The sequence below is a fragment of the Dendronephthya gigantea genome, unplaced genomic scaffold, assembly GCF_004324835.1.
Source record: "Dendronephthya gigantea isolate DGI-Jeju-01 unplaced genomic scaffold, DenGig_1.0 000163F, whole genome shotgun sequence".
In the NCBI taxonomy this organism is placed as follows: domain Eukaryota; kingdom Metazoa; phylum Cnidaria; class Anthozoa; order Malacalcyonacea; family Nephtheidae; genus Dendronephthya; species Dendronephthya gigantea.
Genome location: NW_021163173.1, coordinates 357,303 through 376,815, shown reverse-complemented (window position 1 = coordinate 376,815; position 19,513 = coordinate 357,303). Strand labels below are relative to the sequence as shown.

The following is a 19,513-nucleotide window of genomic DNA, read 5'->3' as shown; positions in this document are numbered from 1 at the left end:
TCCACACAAAAGAGTTGCAACAAATCCATCGTTCTCACAAAAATGTTCCAGCGTCCACACAAAAGAGTTCAGCTTCCACACAAAAGAGTTCCAGAAATTTCAGGGTCGTTACAAAAATGTTCCAGCGTCCATACAAAAGAGTTCCAGCGTCAAAACAAAAGAGTTCTAGCGTAAACACAAAATGGAAGATTTCTCAGTAAAGAATGAAGGCGAGATATTCAGACAAGATAAATTAACTTTGACTAAGTTGTGTACACGACAACTAAACTTCACGATGTGTTTTCGAACAAGAATTTAAATTTCTGCACATCTCAATTGCAGCAAATATCATTGCTTATCGTTTGCTATCACTTGCTTAAATTGCTTACTTGCTTATATTTGCTTAACTGCTTTGCGAATCGTTGTATAAAGTATCTGTATTAAAAAAACTAATTACATTGTTCTCGTTTGATTTTCATTAAAAAAATATTACCGAGCGTTGTTTTAGCTTTTTTTTAATTCAAATTGAGGTTTTATCTGCACATTGCATGTTGTGTATCGTGCAGCTTATCCGCACTTACAGTACTGTCCTGAAATAATTTAACAAAAGTCGCAGTTAACCCAGGTCAAACCTCGGTCTGATCGCGGTTAAACTGAGGAAAATTTATTTAATGTAGTTGTCAATTAAATTATCCTTTCTGGCGGATAGGTTTGCGAAAACTTTGCGCGCGAAATATGATTCGTAGAGCGAGGATGTACTGTCAACCCTGCTATATGGTTCAGAATGCTGGAAAATGACAATGAGTGCCATCAACAAGCTATCCATCTACCCACAATAAGGACCGAGGAGGATTCTCGGTATTTTCTTGCCTAAAAAGATCCAACTAGCAGTCACTTGCTCATTGCAAGCAGGACAACATGGGACAATCTTGATGCAGAGAGGGTGGAGATGATGGATCGGTCACGTCATCAGGAAGGAACAGGAAAGTGTCACCCGAACAGCCATCCACTGGACACCAGGTGGGAAGTTTGCTTGCTAGAAGACCACAGGTTTTTCAGCTTATGCTGTTTGGTGTTATGCTCATTAAAATAAAGTCTATCTATCTATAAGAAGCTGCATGACTTAAAAACTCAGGTAATTTAATCTCTCTTTTAAAGTGCATATGACATTATTACCATTTTTTCACCAAAAATTCGCAAAAATCAGGAGATTCGAATGATATGTATCATTCCCCGGTCGGATAAATACTTCTAAAGATATTTTTGATTAAACATGCCAAAATATAGGTTTTTTCAATAGCTGGCCGTGAGGAAAGAGTCTGAGAACTAATTAGAGTTTTGGCGTCATACCGAGCACGGAACGAAATCGACTAGTGTCGCATTACAATGAATATGTATGTTGTATGCATCAAAATTTCTATACTTTGCGTTGCAAAATGCCAGCTAGATGTGTCGTATACGGTTGTTCCAACACACCAGATGCTTATAATCAAATTTACAATGGAGATTTGCGCCCAGAGGCAGTAAGAAGACGAAAGAAATGGATAGACTTCGTTAAATTTAAGCGTGTTGGATGGGAGCTATCACGTCAAAGCCATGTTTGCTGCTCTGATGAGTTTTTTTTGGAATTGCCGGGTTTAGAACAACGCACATTCCCTCGACTGAAGAGAGACGAAATTGGGGTTACCCCGTATCCAACGATACAAATTGCGGTCGAAAAACAGATGGACGTATCTGCGAGATCTGCAAGGCGATTCGATGCAAGGTGAGAATGTTACATTTACTCATGTCTTATACTTATTTATCGAGTAATTATGTCGGTAATTCATTAGAGTTCAACATTCTAAATGCACTTTTAAATTATGAGAGATATAAGTAACATAAGTAACTGTAACTGCAATTTGTATCGTTGGATACGGGGTAACCACAATTTCGTTTCTCTTCAGTCGAGGGAATGTGCGTTGTTCTAAACCATGCAAATTCCCAAAAAGTCATCAGACTTAAAATGTTTGGAGCAAACATGGCTTTGACGTCACCCGGTTCATCTAAGTCATGCGGCTGATAGCCGCGTTTAAAGGCTAAAACGTACGGCCTGGCAGCCGTGTAACGTACGTACGTTTGTACGATCGCCCCAGTCTGGCTGTAAGAAATTTTTCACTTATATCGAAATCTCTGGTCACAAATCTTTTGCTGAGATAAGTCATGTTGAGGTGAGATATCTGCTGGAGGGTTTTTTTGCGAAATATTTGCATGCAATAGCGATCAGGCGATTTATGAAGTAAATGCATTATAAAGTATATGCAAATATTTCGCCGGTATATTAGTTTAATTTATCTTGTGCTTCTGATTGGGCTGATATAAAATACAAATAATCGATAAATATATTTTTGCGCCACAACGCACGAAAATATGCGGGCTTTTCCCTGAGGTACTGAGACTGTCCATTTTTGTTACATTATACGCGTGCTATAAACGTGTGCCTAGGGTGTTTAATAGGGCATAGACCCTGTTACATTAGGTATTAACTGTATTGTATACGAGTTTCAATTTTATGGGGGTATATATATATAGTTATTTTTTGTAGTTATCAGGACTTAAAGAACTTGGCATGGAATAATGCGAATTTTGTTGGAGCTGTGAATGGAGGAAAAGGTTAGGTTTTCTATCAGAAAAATAACGATGTGAGAGAATATTCAGTTTTTCAAATTTTTCACGTTTCATTAAGAAGTTGTGCCAAAAAAACAGAAAGCCAATGTTTAGCAAATTAAGTTAATTAACCTAATAGAAAATTTGAATATAGAGTATAGGAAGAGTGAAACCAGTCGTATCGCAGGAGCTATATCTTATGTTGTTACCTTCTCGGCTAGTGATTTGATGTTCTTGTATATCTATCACTATAGTACAGACAACAGTCGAAGAGTCTAGAGCCAGTAGGTTAAAGCGGAAACGGAAGACCGTATAAATAAGAAATACAGTAAGTATTTTTATTTAATGTACCACTACAAAACGTAGTAAAACTACTTTATTATACATTATATTATATTTTCAAGGGGAAGAAAGCGGTCATGCCAGATTGCCCTACACAGCGCTGGAAAAAGGAGAACTGAAGTTGGAATTATGTGGCCTTCACGAAGGAATAAAGTTTAACGATCCTGCCGACATGGGTGAAGCAAGCTTGGACAAAATAATCGAAGCCGCTAACGGTATGGAATTTGTCCAAAGTTCAGGTTCAGAGGAAAGGACGGACGATGTTGGAAGTGTTCCTGGGTTAAATAAATGGGAATGAACAGTTTAAATAATGATGGTTTGTTTATTAGTGAAAATAATGCGGATGCGTTAAGTGGTGAAGGTACTTCTAGTGAGTTGAGTTGTGAAAATAGCGTAGGCAAGTTGGTGAAGAAGACAGTTGGTTAGGTGAAAATGGTGCCAGTGGATCAAGCAGTGGACGCAATGCTGGGGAGATTGGTGGTGATAATGTGTGAAGTGAAGATAATGTTGATAGGCTAGGTGGGGAAATGAGTGCATGGACTAAGGGATATACAGATCATGAAAAGACGAGGAAGAGCAAGAGAAAAGCTTAGGGGGAATAAGACCAAACACCCACAGAAGAAAGCAAAGCGGTGTACGTACCAGAAGTGTTCGGCATTTTGTGCCAAGAATCCCCAGTTGATGAGAAAACTGGGAGCTTAAACTGGGTTCAATGTGACAAGTGCGACAAGTGGCACCATTGGGACTGTGTTGGTCTTTCGAGAAGCCCAAACAAAAACTTCTACTGTGGGTGTGACAAGGCAATATTTTCTAGGAGATATGGGGTCTGTTATAATACAGAGAGAATTTGTAAAAACAGCATAAAAGCCACTATACTATTATTCTCAAAGACGAATTAAAACGTCACTTGCAATTTAGAAAAAAGTAGCGATGAAAAATGAAATGAAAAATAAAATACCTTTTACCTAACTTTTCAGCACGCCAACAAGAATGATCATGAACCTAAATGATGTTCGCCTACGTTATTCCCTCAAGGTATCAAACGCAATGGGGTCTTTCTTGTTCATCCGGCTAGGCGAGGTAAAAAGCGCATCACATCATCATCATATGCAGTTTTCACCTCGCCTAGCCGGGATAACTCGCTCCATGTAAACAGGCTCTTAGTCATATGTACTCTAAGCTCTAACACCATCGAACGCAAACAGTGATTACGTGTGAGCACAATTGATGCCGGGAAAACAATCCAAAACGCACGTAGAATGGGTAGATACACTTTTGCCAATGGTAACGACAATAATAGATAATAAACTCGTACATAATCTGTAAATATATTTTAACCCGAAATTGACGATATGCAAATCGTGAAACGTGAACCTGAAGTTCAACGTGGTTTGACTAAATAAAACAAAATACATAAACCTAAATTAATATAGTGTAACTCAAACCTTACAATAACTAAATACAAATAAAAAAGACGACTTACATTTTTTTCCTAATAACTCAGAACTTTACTTTAACTTGTAGACTTTGCTCTTCGCTTGTGAACCTTTAGTTATTTACTGCCGGAATACCTCAACTATACTGATAATAACATAAAATTTGCATAGCATGACTAAATTGGCAGGCTGAGTACCCCACTGGTTCTTCTATTTCACAAGTGGCCGAGTACAATACATCGAATATATCATGTTAAATACATGTTACATCATATATATATATATATAATTATATATATATTTATATATATATATAATTATATATATATGTTACATATCATATGTATATATGTTACATATCATTATATATATGTTACTACATATCATTATATATATGTTACATAAATATATGTTACATATCATATATATATATGTTACATAAATATATGTTACATATCTTACATCATGCGATTTTGACATACGACACCACACTCAAGTCATCTCCGAGTGGGAGAAAATTTGCATAATTTGACGATCGTATATATCCTATCAATTTGAAATCGCGGAGTAAGACTATAGCTCCTGCATTTCAAACTTATATGATAGAACTAACGCTCTTTGCATGGTAAGCACTACCTTTGCTTCCATATTCCATGAATTCCTCGTTCCAATGACACATACCTGGCTGCCCTCCTAATCAGCTGTCAGTGAAGGAAATCGTTTATAATTGCAATGAGGAAGTCGCAGTACACGAAAAGATAAGAATGTTTCTATAACAGAACTGTTTAAATCACTTGAACTACTTATAATAAATCATAAGAAATCTGAATCAACCCAACATATTTGGACAGATTTGTGGGCAGAAATTCGGGAGAAAATGAATATTTCTAGTGTCCTACTGATCTTAGCGACGATTTCACGACCAAATATCGCAGGTATATATCTACAATTTTGTTAAATCAGTCAATTTAGTCACGGAATACGTAAAGAAACTATATTTTTTTCGCCTCATTTCTTACAGATAAACATCTTCATGACGGGAACAGGTATGAAGTTTTCGTTTACAATATCTCTTCTTGCTTTTTGTTCAAGAAATCACGGAATTGTATATATTGTGCTGAACTATTTGTTGAAGATTTACAGATTTAAGGCCTGTTTATATGATCCCGTCTATAGCCGGGACGGGATGTTTTCATCCCGCTTAGCCGGGAAACTCGCCTAGGCGGGATGGCGTGTTTATATGGAGTTCATTTTGTAGTGCAGGTTCCTTCGACGGCATGTTTTATTGTAGAAAACGAATATGCCAATATATACACATGCTCCTAATGTATGTTAATCGCGAATCATCCCGGCTAAGCGGGATGGAGTATTTATATGGCAATTTCTTGTCCCGTCTAAGCGGAATCCCGGCAAGAAGTGCCGGGATCCCGCCTAGGCGGGATGGAAAAGTGGTCATATAAACACTAATTAGTGTTTGTATTACAAGCGGGATCTCGGAAACTGTCCCGTCCCGGCTGGGCGGGATCATATAAACAGGCCCTTAAAGGACATTGGCAATAATTTTTTTTATTCTTGCTATCAATTAAACATGTGTATGGAATACTTAATTTCCTATTTTTACTTGACCATCGCGTTTAGTTCCTTAGATATTTTTGAAAACTTTTGACAGTCGTCCGCCATCTTGAAAAAAGACTCGTTTGCTAATTTATGCGAAAATAAATTTGTGACGTCAAGTGCAGAGGAACAGATATTACAATAGTTTGCGCCTAAGCGCATTCTTAGACGACTTTGACCAGAAACAACATATAAACCCATTTTTTCTTGTAATTGGATAGAAAACTATAAGCACCATAACCCTTCTGTTCGTTTTGGTTATATATTCAAAATAAATGCGCCGATTTCGTCGCAGTAAAACTGTGAAAGTGTTCATTACGGCTGGTATTTATGGCAATGTTTGTTTACTTTACTATACACCGAATGCTTATTCATTTCGCTAGGGTATTTAAAGTCCAAAATTTAACCAACGTAAACAGGAACAATAGCACAACGAGCAATAAAAATGTCAACATTTTTAACTCGATCGACCAAGATCAGATGACAATGTTAGTTGATAGAGCTTGAGTTAGTTGGGTAGAATTATTTTGTGGTTAAATGCGGAACAAAAAAGTTTATTATTTTCCTTTAAAGAGGATTTTTCTTTAAGGTTGCTTTAATGTTTATGTTTCATTCTAGGACGTGTATTCCCGCCGAAGATAAGCCAACACTCAACCCAAGTGGATGTTATCCTTTGATGAATTTCACCCGGCCTTTCTGTCAAAATCATGGAGTTATTTTGTCAGACTACATATACGAGACGCCTTATAAGCAAAGATGGTACAATGATTATCTCAATAGGGAGTACGATCGATATGTCAGGCTTGGTGTACCAAAAATGAGCAGATTCTTTAAAGTGGACAACGACATGGTGATAAAGTGCGTACATGCTTCAGTGCCACTCCTTTGTCATTATCATTTTCCGAGTTGCGAGGCGACCCGGGCGGTGTATAAGGAGCAGACGATTTGTCGAGAGACTTGTCTCAATCTTATTCGTATATGTGGTGAAATTTGGGATTACTTTGCAAAAGCTTATACCCATAAACATCCTGATCAGCAGTCGAAGAAACGCGTCCTTTGCGAACTACAGCCTTACAGAAATGCTGGTGAGTCCCCAGAATGCTGGTACAGTGATCTTGAAAATTCTACAGGTAAAACCAGGGGTGGCACCAGATGCAAAGTTCATGTGGTGCAACTACTTCAACTTCCTAAAACGCTTTATTAAATCTAAACACTTTTTACACTAAGAAAATTGTTCAACAAACCTACATCTTTACTCAACAAACTCTACTTAAACTCCTCTAACGATTTTTTTTTCTAGTTGCAATCCCATCTCCTCAAAGGACGCCAATTTTAGGTACGATTCGACTTCAAAACTTGCCAGTTTTTTTAACAATTCGAGCTGCCTCGCTAATTATTTTTTTTGTATTTAAGTAAGAAAGAGATTAAACTATCATATCTTTTACACAGATTGTTTGTACTTAAACGGAAGCAGTTACCATGGGAACATATCAGTGACGGCCTCAGGTATTCCATGTCAGTCATGGACAGAACAATGTCCTCATCGTCATACCATGAACACCATGTATCCAGAATTAAACAACGCCAAAAATTACTGTCGCAATCCCAAGAACTCAGGACAGCGACCTTGGTGTTTTACTACAGATAGGAACAAGAGGTGGGAGTACTGTGATATCCCTAAATGTACCCCAGGTATGATAATCATAAACAATCTTGAATTATCTCAGAAATGAAGCGTCCTCTAGAACCATTTCCAGGAAAATAAACATTCAGGAAAGTATCCATCAAAGTCTCTATGCCTGAACAAACTTCAATGTTTTAATAGTTCATGGTAATTATGGCAACTGGTCATTGAGCAGTCCGTGTAATGTAACTTGTGGTGAAGGTTTTGAAACATGGACACGAAATTGCAACAATCCTGAGCCAAAGTTTGATGGAACAAACTGTAGTCATCTAGGAGAGGCTATTGAGTACAGACCATGTCAGACAACACCATGTCCTGGTAAGCTAGCTATCTCTTTTTTTTGAGGGGTCTGTCACAAGATGGTCAACAAGATAGAAGCAAGCAGTACGAACAAATCTCTATTAGACGTTTTATAAAGGATGTTACTTCAACTTATTTCGTAATCACAGGTGACACGCGAGAAAAGGTATTTTAGTATCATTCTTCTCATATTTCTAGTTGACGGTGGTTATAGCAACTGGAGTTTGGATGCTCCTTGCAATGTTTCGTGTGGTAATGGAACTGAAATATGGCGACGTACTTGTGATAATCCAGAACCAAAATACGGAGGCAGTAACTGCAGTGAACTGGGGAAGTCAATGAAGTTAACGAAGTGCGCCAAAAAACCATGTCCAGGTGAGGATTAAAGTCATTAAACTAACTTCGATCATTTATAAACATAACCAAGGATAGTTTGTCGTCCTCCCTACAGAAATCGACGAAAGACTAAATTCTTTTTGTTGACGCAGAATAGCTAAATCAGTTCTAGATTGATCACCCTAAGATATCATTTGAGGATCACTAAATTGATATCATTTGAGGATCACAAAATTGACGCTACGAACATTTCACTTTTAGTTGATGGAAACTATGGTAACTGGACAAAATTGTCGCCATGTAGTGCCACGTGTGGTCAGGGCGTTGAAATCTGGATACGATCCTGTGATAACCCCCCGGGAAAATATGGTGGAAACTGCAGTAAGCAGGGAACGGATCATGAAATTCGACTGTGCGCAAAGAAAGCTTGCCAGGGTAAGAATGTACGTGGAGTGTATCCACGTATCTTGCAATATCAAACAGAGTTTGAATTAAACTGCGCCAATATTATTTGTCAGCATTTATTGATAATGCTTACTAATATTTACTTCCTAATAATATTTTAAGGTAATAATATTTTATACTTATCAATATATTTCAGTTGTTTCCCACACCAAGACGATTGGTTTCATCGTTGCTGCTACATTTGTGATGTCGTCGTAATCCTAAGCTATCTTTTCATTCGTCGCAAACGACGTGGAAAAAGAGGTGAGATTAAGTGACAATTTCGGTATAGTCTTCATATCAATATTTTAATGATAATTCCTGGCATGGTAATCATTCATGACATCGCCAAACCAAACTGCTTATCAATTTCTCAATTTTTGTATAACAATATCGTGTCTTCATTTCAATTCACTATTTAGGAATTCCGTTTTACGCTATTGTGAAATTTTCTTCTCAACAAATCCTTGGTCAACATCAGCCTCGCGAAAACGGCGAACTACTCCCCTGTATAAGTCTTGTTCCTTCTAATGAAAGGGCGAGTACGTCACAAGAGACTGGTACTGGTGTTTTTTATCAAAACTTGACAACTGATGGAGACCCGATTCCAGGCCACTCACGTGGTGTTGTAAACCACGAAGGAGATTACGTCAATACAGGGTTATCGCAAAGCTCATGGTATGATAGACTTCAGTTTTTACGACCATTAGCTATTGGTTGGCTACGAAATGCGTGGGGGAATGTTGACGAGGATGGTCACCATGTTTATGATGGTATGCAACGTGTCAGACAAATTTTTGTTCCGTACGACAAGTTGGGAAATACTGCGCAGGAAGACTCGGCCAAAAGAATGGAGACAAATTATTCAACTTATGATACACCTGAAAGACCTCCAGTGGTCATAGCTCAGTGTCAAGGGAAGACTTCTTCAACGACTGAAATTGCATGAAATATTGAAATAAAAACGTTGCTCCTAGTCTAAGAGGGGTTTATTTTGCTTCAGCAATAACTGGGAAAATTTGTTGTTAGAAAAGAAACCAATCACTTTATCTCTTTAGTTGTGCCTTTTCTAATTATTTTACTAGTTTGAAGCATTGTTTATATATCATATATCATATATCGATAATCAATAAAGTCACTTTTATTCTCCAACCAAAACAAAATAATTATGAAGCTTAACGATAACAATTTCGGAGCTATTTAAAACCTTTGCTAACATTATAATTGTGTTTAGTAAAGTATTCAATTTTAGTCAGTGCTGTTTGATGGCATGGTCGTTCATATTTTTATTGTATGAAATCGCATTTATTTTCTGAATTATTGTCATTGTCTTCGTAAAAAAATATATTTATAAGTTCTGTATTTCAAACTGAATAAAGTAACAAGTTACTGTCTTCGCTGAGCAGGAACTTTGACTCCATTTCGATGAGGAAATTTTGGCTCCAATTAAACATGCTCGGCTGCTTCCTTTAAATGCCATTTAAAGAAATCTTTTGTAATTTGCTTTGAGGAAGTTGTAGCCTTGAGAATGAGAATATTTTTAAAATAGAATGTTTACATTTTTGAAATAATCATAATCTAACATGAAGTCATTTGAAAACCTCGGAACTAACACAATTGAGCAGATATGTCACAAATATTTGCACGCTCTCATTAGATTGCCTGTGAATTTCAGTGCGAAGAGAATAGTTAATTTCATGAATATTTCTGTCGTTCTACTGATTTTAGCGACGATTTCACGACCAATTATTGCAGGTAACATCCGTGGTAATTTATGAGGTCATTTAATATCGCGGATTACGCGAAGAGCTTTACCTAGTTTTTGTCTTATTTGTTATAGATGATCAACATCTTCAACATGGAAACAGGTAAAGTGAATAACCTGAGCAATGTCACTGCTAAGATCACAAGAACGCCACAACCAATGCTGATAGATTTGACACTTTAACTTCATACCAGTGATACCAGTAAACGAAGAGGTTAAACGGCAGACTTCATGACTTCCGCAAAACAGAGTAGAATCGAAAGCAGAATATACATACGTGCATGAGTTTTTTAGTACTGAAAGTCTCCAAGGCTGAATTTGAGCTGCCACAAACTACTTTCGTTTCGAGATGGTATCTTAGCATCTTCTCGGTTTGAGAAGCTGATAAGAGCTTCTAGGAAATCAATACACAATTACAGTTTCGGTACGGCCAGCCTTATTCTGTTCCATGACGCTTCGTTTTATGCATGATACAAATCTTTGATAAGAGAGTAGAGCATGTGGTTCATTTGATGTCAATGGAGTGACGCCGCCGGCAAACAGTTCATCATTCAGAATTAAATTTATTCTCTCTTTTCTTCAGTGAACTTGTTATACCCCTCTTATCATCGCATGAAACTTCGGAAAATCTGAAAGCTCATTCTGGGGAACCATTAAGGGGGAGGTTATCCCTATCCTTCGCCGCGCCACTTCTTATGAAATCCATCTTCAAGACAGACCAAATAAAACATCTTTCTCGCAATCTCTAATCTTGGGTGACGCATCACTGAAGGTGACACGAAAGATTTTAGACATTATTCTACTACAAAACAGTTGGTTGGATACACTTGAATCCGGCTATGTGGCAACGGGGCATTAGATGTTTTGTTGAAATGGCGAGGGGTTGCTGCATGCATATATTTGTAGTTCTAATTTACTTTGAGGACATTGTACACTTGAGGATCAGTTTGGTTCTGAAAAAAAACTGTTCACATCATTTGAAATATCCATAATACTGGTGATCATTGAGAAACCTTTAAACGAACGCATGTGGGCAGTTAACAAAGTGCACAAGTTTGTGTACAGCATTTCCAAAAAAATTCTTCAGTTTTATCAGCATTGCTGGTGTTCTACTGATTTTGGCGACGATTTCACTACCAAATATATTGCACGTGACATCTATGATAAAGTCAAATAATCGCCCGGAATACGCCAAGAGACTTGTCATGTCTTTGGATTCATTTCTTACAGAAAACTATCTCCATAAGAGGAACGGGTAAGATGTCGTCTTTTGCAATCTTACATATCTCTCCCTTCATTTTAGATCGTGTACTCCTGCCGAAGCTGAGCCATCATTACTCAAATCAAGTGGATGTTATCCTTTGGTAAATTTCTCTCGCCCATTTTGTCAAAATCATGACATCACTTTGTCAGACTTCATATACAGATCGCCTGATCGACAAAGGTGGTTCAATAATGATGCCAATAAAGGGTACGATCAAATGGTTAGGTTAGGTGTGGAAAAAATAAGGAGCCTTCTTCATGTGGAGAATGACACCGCGACGAAGTGTATGCATGCCTATACGGAATTCATTTGTCATCATTATTTTCCTAGTTGTGAGGGAACCAGGAGCGAATATAAAAATCAAGCAATTTGTCGTAAAACTTGTCTTAATCTTATGCGTATATGTAGAAAAAAAGTATGGGATTTTATAACAAAGGTTTATGTTCTTCGACATCCATTTCCCGGGTCAAAGAGGCGCGTCCTTTGCGAACTACAGCCTTACAGAAATGCTGGTGAGTCCCCAGAATGCTGGTACAGTGATCTTGAAAATTCTACAGGTAATACGAGGGGTGGAACCAGATGCAAAGTTCGGGTGTTGCAACCACTTCAACTTTCTAAAATATTTTCTAAAATATTAAATTTACTCTTAGAAAATCATTCGACAAACCTAGTACATCTTTACTCGACAAAACTCTACTCAAAATCCACTAAGGATCTTTTTTTCTAGCTGCAATTTCATCTCCTGAATGGACAACAATTTTAGGTACGATTCAACTTTAAATTTTGCCAAAGAAAAAACTGTTGAAAAACTGTTCCGCATCGAGCTGCCTCGGTAATATTTTTTTTGTATTTAAGCAGGAAAGAGATTAAACTATCATATCTTTCACACGGATTGTTTGTACTTAAACGGAAGCAGTTACCATGGGAACATATCAATGACAGCCTCAGGTATTCCATGTCAGTCATGGACAGAACAATGTCCTCATCGTCATACCATGAACACCATGTATCCAGAATTAAACAACGCGAAGAATTACTGTCGCAATCCCAAAAACTCGGGACAGCGACCTTGGTGTTTTACTACAGATAGGAACAAGAGATGGGAGTACTGTGATATCCCTAAATGTACACCAGGTATGATAATCATAAACAATCTTGAATTATCTTTGAACTGGAGCGTCATCTGGAACCATTTCCAGGAAAATAAACATGCAGGAAAGTATTCATCAAAGTCTCAATTCTTGAACAAACTTCAATGTTTTACTAGTTCATGGTAATTATGGCAACTGGTCATTGAGCAGTCCGTGTAATGTAACTTGTGGTGAAGGTTTTGAAACATGGACACGAAATTGCAACAATCCTGAGCCAAAGTTTGATGGAACAAACTGTAGTCATCTAGGAGAGGCTATTGAGCACAGACCATGTCAGACAACACCATGTCCTGGTAAGCTAGCTATCTCTTTCTTGAGGGGTCTGTCACAAGATGGTCAACAAGATAGAAGCCAGCAGTACGAACAAATCTCTATTAGACGTTTTATAAACGATTTTACTTCAAACTTACATATTTCGCAAATGAATTACAGGTACACGCGAGAGAAGATATTTCAGTATCATTCTTCTCATATTTCTAGTTGATGGTGGTTATAGCAACTGGAGTTTGAATTCTCCTTGCAATGTTTCGTGTGGTAATGGAACTGAAATATGGCGACGTACTTGCAATAATCCAGAACCAAAATACGGAGGCAGTAACTGCAGTGAACTGGGGAAGTCAATGAGGTTAACGAAGTGCGCCAAAAAACCATGTCCAGGTGAGGATTAAAGTCATTAAATTAACTTTGATCGTTCATAAACATAACCAAGGATAGTTTGTCTTTCTCCAAACTGTTCTTCCGACGGGTTTTCTTTAAAAAGATTATTTTTTATCATCCGATATCAATACAGAAATCAACTAAAAACTAAATTTTTTTTGTTGACGCAGAATAGCTAAATCCGTTCTAGATTGATCAACATAAGAATGCACGATCTGTTGATATCATTTGAGGATCACAAAATTGACACAAAGAACATTTATACTTTTAGTTGATGGTAACTATGGCAACTGGACAAAATTGTCGCCATGAGTGCTACGTGTGGTCAGGGTGTTGAAATCTGGATTCGATCCTGTGATAACCCCCCGGAAAATATGGTGGAAACTGCAGTAAGCAGGGAACGGATCATGAAAATCGACTGTGCGCAAAGAAAGCTTGCCAGGGTAAGAACGTACGTGGAGTGCTGAGTATCTTGCAATATCAAATAGAGTTTGAATTGAACTGCGCCAATATTATTTGTCAGCATTTATTGATAATACTTACTAATATTTACTTCCTAATAATATTTAAGGTAATAATATTTTGTACTTATCAATATATTTCAGTTGTTTCCCACACCAAGACGATTAGTTTCATCGTTGCTGCCACATTTGTGATTGTCGTCGTAATCCTAAGCTATCTTTACATTCGTCGCAAACGACGTGGAAAAAGAGGTGAGATTAAGGTGACAATTTCCGTATAGTCTTCATATCAATATTTTAATGATAATTCCTGGCATGGTAATCATTCATGATCGCCAAACCAAACCGCTTATCAATTTCTCAATTTTTGTATAACAATATCGTGTCTTTATTTCAATTCACTATTTAGGAATTCCGTTTTACGCTATTGTGAAATTTTCTTCTCAACAAATCCTTGGTCAACATCAGCCTCGCGAAAACGGCGAACTACTTCCCTGTATAAGTCTTGTTCCTTCTAATGAAAGGGCGAGTACGTCACAAGAGACTGGTACTGGTGTTGTTTATCAAAACTTGACCACAGATGGAGACCCGATTCCAGGCCACACACGTGGTGTTATAAACCACGAAGGAGATTACGTCAATACAGGACCTTCGCGAAGCTCATGGTATGATAGACTTCAGTTTTTCCGACCATTAGCTATTGGTTGGCTAAGAAATGCGTGGGGGAATGTTGATGAGGATGGTCACCATGTTTATGATGGTATGCAACGTGTCAGACAAATTTTTGTTCCGTACGACAAGTTGGAGAATACTGCGCAGGAAGACTCGGCCAAAAGAATGGAGACAAATGATTCAACTTATGATACACCTGAAAGACCTCCAGTGGTTATAGCTCAGTGTCAAGGGAAGACTTCTTCAACGACTGAAATTGCATGAAATATTGAAAACGTTGCTCCTAGTCTAAAGGGGGTTTATTTTGCTTCTGGGAAAATTTGTTGTTAGAAAAGAAACCAATAGATTTTTTTTTGAATATCATATATCGATAATCAATAAAGTCACTTTTATTCTCCAACCGAAACGAATAATTATGAAGCTTAACGATAACAATTTCGGAGCTATTTAAAACCTTTGCTAACATTTTAATTGTGTTTAATGAAGTATTCAATTTTAGTCAGTGCTGTTTGATGGCATGGTCGTTCATATTTTTATTGTATGAAGAATGGAAACAAGTGATTCAACTTATGATACACCTGGAAAACTTCGAGTGGTTATAGCTGAGTGTCTTGGGGAGACTGCTATACAACAGAAATTGCCAGAAATGTTGAAACGAGAGTCGTTGCATCCTGGCATCCAAGTAGAGAGTAGGGGATACGCTTGTTTTGAAAACATTTTGTCATTTACTCTATCTCTCTGTTGCTATGGAAACAGTGCTCCCACTATTTTTCCACAATGCTTGTAATTATCAGTGCTACTTTAACTTTCCTATACTATGGCGTCCTACATCTACATTCTAATCTCCTTGGTTTTCGACGTCGCACAAAACTCTTTTTCCGCCACGGCTTCTGTTTCTTCTTGCTTTTTTTTGCATAACGCGCGCTTAATTGTACCACTCTCCATTCCGGCATCACACATGGATCAGCGCGCTATGAGCGCGTTTCCACGCCCGTGTTTTATATAGCGCCGTGATCCAGCGTTGGTGATGCCCCTTAATCCCTGATCTGCTTAAACAACTTCTCTCCATTTCCCGGTTTGTGTTACATTCTGTTTGTCATGTCCACGAAACCAGCTGGACAGTATTTTGTACTGTGCGAAAAGGATCTCTCAGCCTGATGGTAATTGTGCAGAATTACTACAGCTTGTGTGATTCTACTAACCATTTCAACGCTGCTACAATTCCAAAAGCATTTTCAATTACCTCCTCGCCCTTGACAAGCGATAGTTGAATACTCGCTCGGATATTTGAAGAACTTCTCTAGGATAAGGAAAGATATTCGAAGAACTTCTCTAGGATTATATTTTGCTGTAGCTGAAAAGCCTCGTCTGCCACAAAGACATATGGATAGCATCTCTGAGAATATGGAAGTGCTTCTGGTCGTTGGACACCTAAGCTGTTTTTCTTAATTGAATCACCCATTGTACTGTAAGAAATTACACCACCATCACTATTTCGTCGTGAGTCACCAATATCGACCAATGTAAATTGGTAGTTCGCATTTCAAATGGCCATTAGGACAATGGAAATAATTTTTTTACAATTAGAAAACATCGAACCAGAATTTGCTGGTGCCTGCATAACAACGTGTTTACCAGGAGTAATGCGAAAATATTTGAAAAAGAATTCGTCGTCAAACAAACGCAAATCTTGAACTAATAAATGTTAGATTTCCCTTTTGGCTTTAGTCTTGCGTTGTTCAAAATAATAGTATTCGTACCCATATTGATTTTTTGTATTTACTCTTTTCTAAAAAAAGCAAAAGTGTTTTTTACTGACAACTCCCATATTAAAAAAATCATTTATCTGTTTCTGTACGGTTCGTCAAAATCGACAAGTTGAAAATGCAATGCGTAAATGCGCACGGTAAGATACGCTACGTTTTGCCACGTTACGCTACGATACGGAGATTATAGACGTAAGTTATATCGGGTTTAGCACTTTATATTTGATTAGGTTTTTGCCGCATTTGTTTGGAATTAATGCTAAAACAAAATTAGACACACTCATATGAGATTAGAGAATGCTGGTATAATTGTTGACAGTATTTATGTTGTAGTATGTGAAGCTTGCTTATTAATTGTCACGCAATGCTTGTTCACATTAGCCCTCATAATTAAGTTTGAATAACCAATGGGTTTACCTTTGCCATTGTTTCGCCTGGAAGGGGTCTTTGCTAAGATGTACTAATTATATCTTTTATGTTAATTGTAGTGAAGTTATGTGGAGAACATGATTTGAATTCGAATCCAAAAAAACCACCATATTTATGCTAGCTGCATGTAAACTTGAGGCATTCAAGATACCTAATTGTATCAGGAGTGACATTTTGTTACAATGTACATGGTATATAATTATTTATTTTTTCTGAAAAAAGAGATGGGAGATTAGCTTTACCCAGTCGCCACGTGATTTTTAATGACAGTCACATTCAGTAACCCTAATATCAACAAACCCTAACAATCAGTTGACACGGATATACTACTTCAAGAAAATTTTGAAATTCTAGAGTGCAGCAAATGCGATTTCCCGCATTTTGGGGGGTAAATCAATTGTGGTTTTTGGCACTTCACTCGATGCACGTAAATTCCAGGGTATATATAAAGGGTCTTAAAATCGAGTGGAATTATACACACTTTAAATTCAAGCAGGAACAGTTGAAGGAAAAATAGCCAGCGTAGTAAAAAAACATGGTCATGCTCTCGTATGCGTAAACAGGGGGTTCAGATATCTGGAGAACAAACTAATGTTTCATTTTCTCATTTACTGAACCGAACGACAGTATTGTATAATGTACATCAATATTTGAACATAAAAATATATTTGAGCAAAAAATGAAGGCTTTTTAAATTTCGCCCAATATCAAGGCTCATCAGCATGTTTAGGAAACACCAATACCGGTAGCGCAGGTATGTGTGATTCCAAAATGGACAGCCTTCTGGTTTTCGGGTGCCAAACCCTCGCCTTCACACCTCACCACAAAAAGAGTTTGGTTAGAAATGGGTGACCATTTTGGATATTACATAGAGATGAGATTGCTCAATTACTCACCACATCCAAGTATTCTTCTAACCCTTTAACCCCACCCAGCATCTTTCATTACCTGACCTAAGGGAGAGGGCTTGATCACACTTGATCATGGGGTGCATTGTGGTTTAATGGTTAACTAGAAATTAATGATAGGACTTTGCAATATAACCCGTACTAGACTGTGTAAGTGTAATACTACTTCCTGGAAAAATCATTATTCAACACACGAGCATAGTGCACTAGATAGGTTCACGTAATGAAAAAAGGGAAGAACTCATTTATATTTGAAATTAAGCCTTCTTGGTTTCTCAACGAACTTCTCGAGTATGGCCCCATGCAATTCCTTTTTATCTTATTTATTTTTTTTCAAAATATTTTCTATAGGTAGATATTTGGCACAAAGATCCAAGACGGTCATCCCCCATGGTATTTCTCAAATAGGTTTTCACTCGTTTCAAACAAGAAAAAGGTCTCTCAGTAGAGGCACTCGAGACAGCCATAACACCATTCAGCTTGAGTAACTGCACAACGTCTGGGATACAATGCTGAACATTTATCTGACAAATTCCAAAAGCTCTGTGGCGTTTTCTCTTAGGAAGTCTTGATTTTGATAAAAGTTGACTCTTGAGTTTTGGAATATCAAAGACAGGGCCATATTTACTTACTATAGTTGTTGTATTTTATCATTGGGGACACTTTCGTGCCACTGAACAAACAGTTTTGGTTGACTAAATCAAAAAAGGAAACCCTCTCACTCTTAGCATCTCTAAACTTTCCATTGAGCATACCAATAGAAAACAGTACAATCAATAACCTCACAGTAAAGTCTTCTAAAATTTACTTCCCTCTCTGTTCATCTGTTTGGAGAACAAACCCTTCTTTCAGCAGCAGAGTAAAAAGCTTCAAATGCAGCATCATTGCGAAAGAGGATTACCCTAACCCATATAATTATTATTATTGTTAGAGTAATATTTACACAGGAAGCTCCCATCACGTACGTGGTTTTCAGGGAGGTCCTGACATCCTGTAGAAATAATTACAATAATACATTACGTATATTACAATGAGAATTACAGTATATACTAGCAATAAGTACACAAGCAATCCCCATTTCAATTAAGAACTAATACTACGTTTAAAAACAGAGAGACTATCAATTTCTTATATAATTATTCCAATCCTTAAAAATATGACATATAATTATCTTTTTGCTGTCCCCAATTACGCTTTGTCAGCGGCATGCAGGCGGACATCGTTAGATCTTCTAGTGTCATAGTCATGAATATCACGATTAAACCTAGCGTAGCATTAACTTGAAGACTGCTTTCTGTAATATTGGGGTCATGTAGTCATGATCTTAAATGTAAATTTTCCCTTGACAATTTGCATATACTTTTGTTGATATTCTCGAAAATTTGAGTTTGTTCTAAAATTTTCGTTGACAAAGCTATTACTTTAGACTCAATATTTTCCTTGAATATACTAAATTGTTCTTCCAAAGTCAAAATATTGCTTTGACCCGGCTTAAATGGGGTTGAACTGTCGGCTGTTTGGGCAAAAGGTATCTTGTGCACCACAGATTTTTGATATGATGTGTCAATAAACTCTTGTAGTTGATCCATAGTCGTACAATAAGAGGCTGTTGATATATCAAGACAAGACGGCCCTATTTCACAATTAGATTCACTAGCA

The 19,513-nt window shown here is 37.4% G+C and overlaps 3 protein-coding genes and 1 long non-coding RNA gene across 4 annotated transcripts; all 4 read left to right on the top strand.

Moving 5' to 3' along the window:
- The first annotated feature begins 6,648 nt into the window (after window positions 1–6,648).
- On the top strand, window positions 6,649–8,051 carry LOC114537743 (plasminogen-like). Its single transcript, XM_028558835.1, has 4 exons — window positions 6,649–7,147; window positions 7,318–7,353; window positions 7,467–7,709; window positions 7,843–8,051. Exons 1-4 carry the CDS (start codon window positions 6,694–6,696, stop codon window positions 8,043–8,045), a joined length of 936 nt encoding a protein of 311 aa, XP_028414636.1. The 5' UTR covers window positions 6,649–6,693; the 3' UTR covers window positions 8,046–8,051.
- Window positions 8,052–8,060: 9 nt separating this feature from the next.
- LOC114537738 lies at window positions 8,061–9,863 on the top strand. The gene is made up of 5 exons (XM_028558829.1): window positions 8,061–8,085; window positions 8,200–8,376; window positions 8,599–8,718; window positions 8,905–9,045; window positions 9,204–9,863. The coding sequence occupies exons 1-5, from the start codon at window positions 8,061–8,063 to the stop codon at window positions 9,728–9,730; spliced, it is 990 nt and encodes a 329-aa protein (XP_028414630.1). The 3' UTR covers window positions 9,731–9,863.
- A 2,779-nt stretch (window positions 9,864–12,642) lies between these two features.
- Window positions 12,643–13,930, top strand: LOC114537737 (coadhesin-like). The gene is made up of 4 exons (XM_028558828.1): window positions 12,643–12,944; window positions 13,078–13,254; window positions 13,442–13,618; window positions 13,890–13,930. The coding sequence occupies exons 1-4, from the start codon at window positions 12,746–12,748 to the stop codon at window positions 13,928–13,930; spliced, it is 594 nt and encodes a 197-aa protein (XP_028414629.1). The 5' UTR covers window positions 12,643–12,745.
- Window positions 13,931–13,999: 69 nt separating this feature from the next.
- On the top strand, window positions 14,000–14,643 carry LOC114537718. Its single transcript, XR_003688628.1, has 3 exons — window positions 14,000–14,061; window positions 14,224–14,331; window positions 14,489–14,643. It is a non-coding gene; the product is annotated as an uncharacterized LOC114537718 (long non-coding RNA).
- The last annotated feature ends 4,870 nt before the right edge of the window (window positions 14,644–19,513 follow it).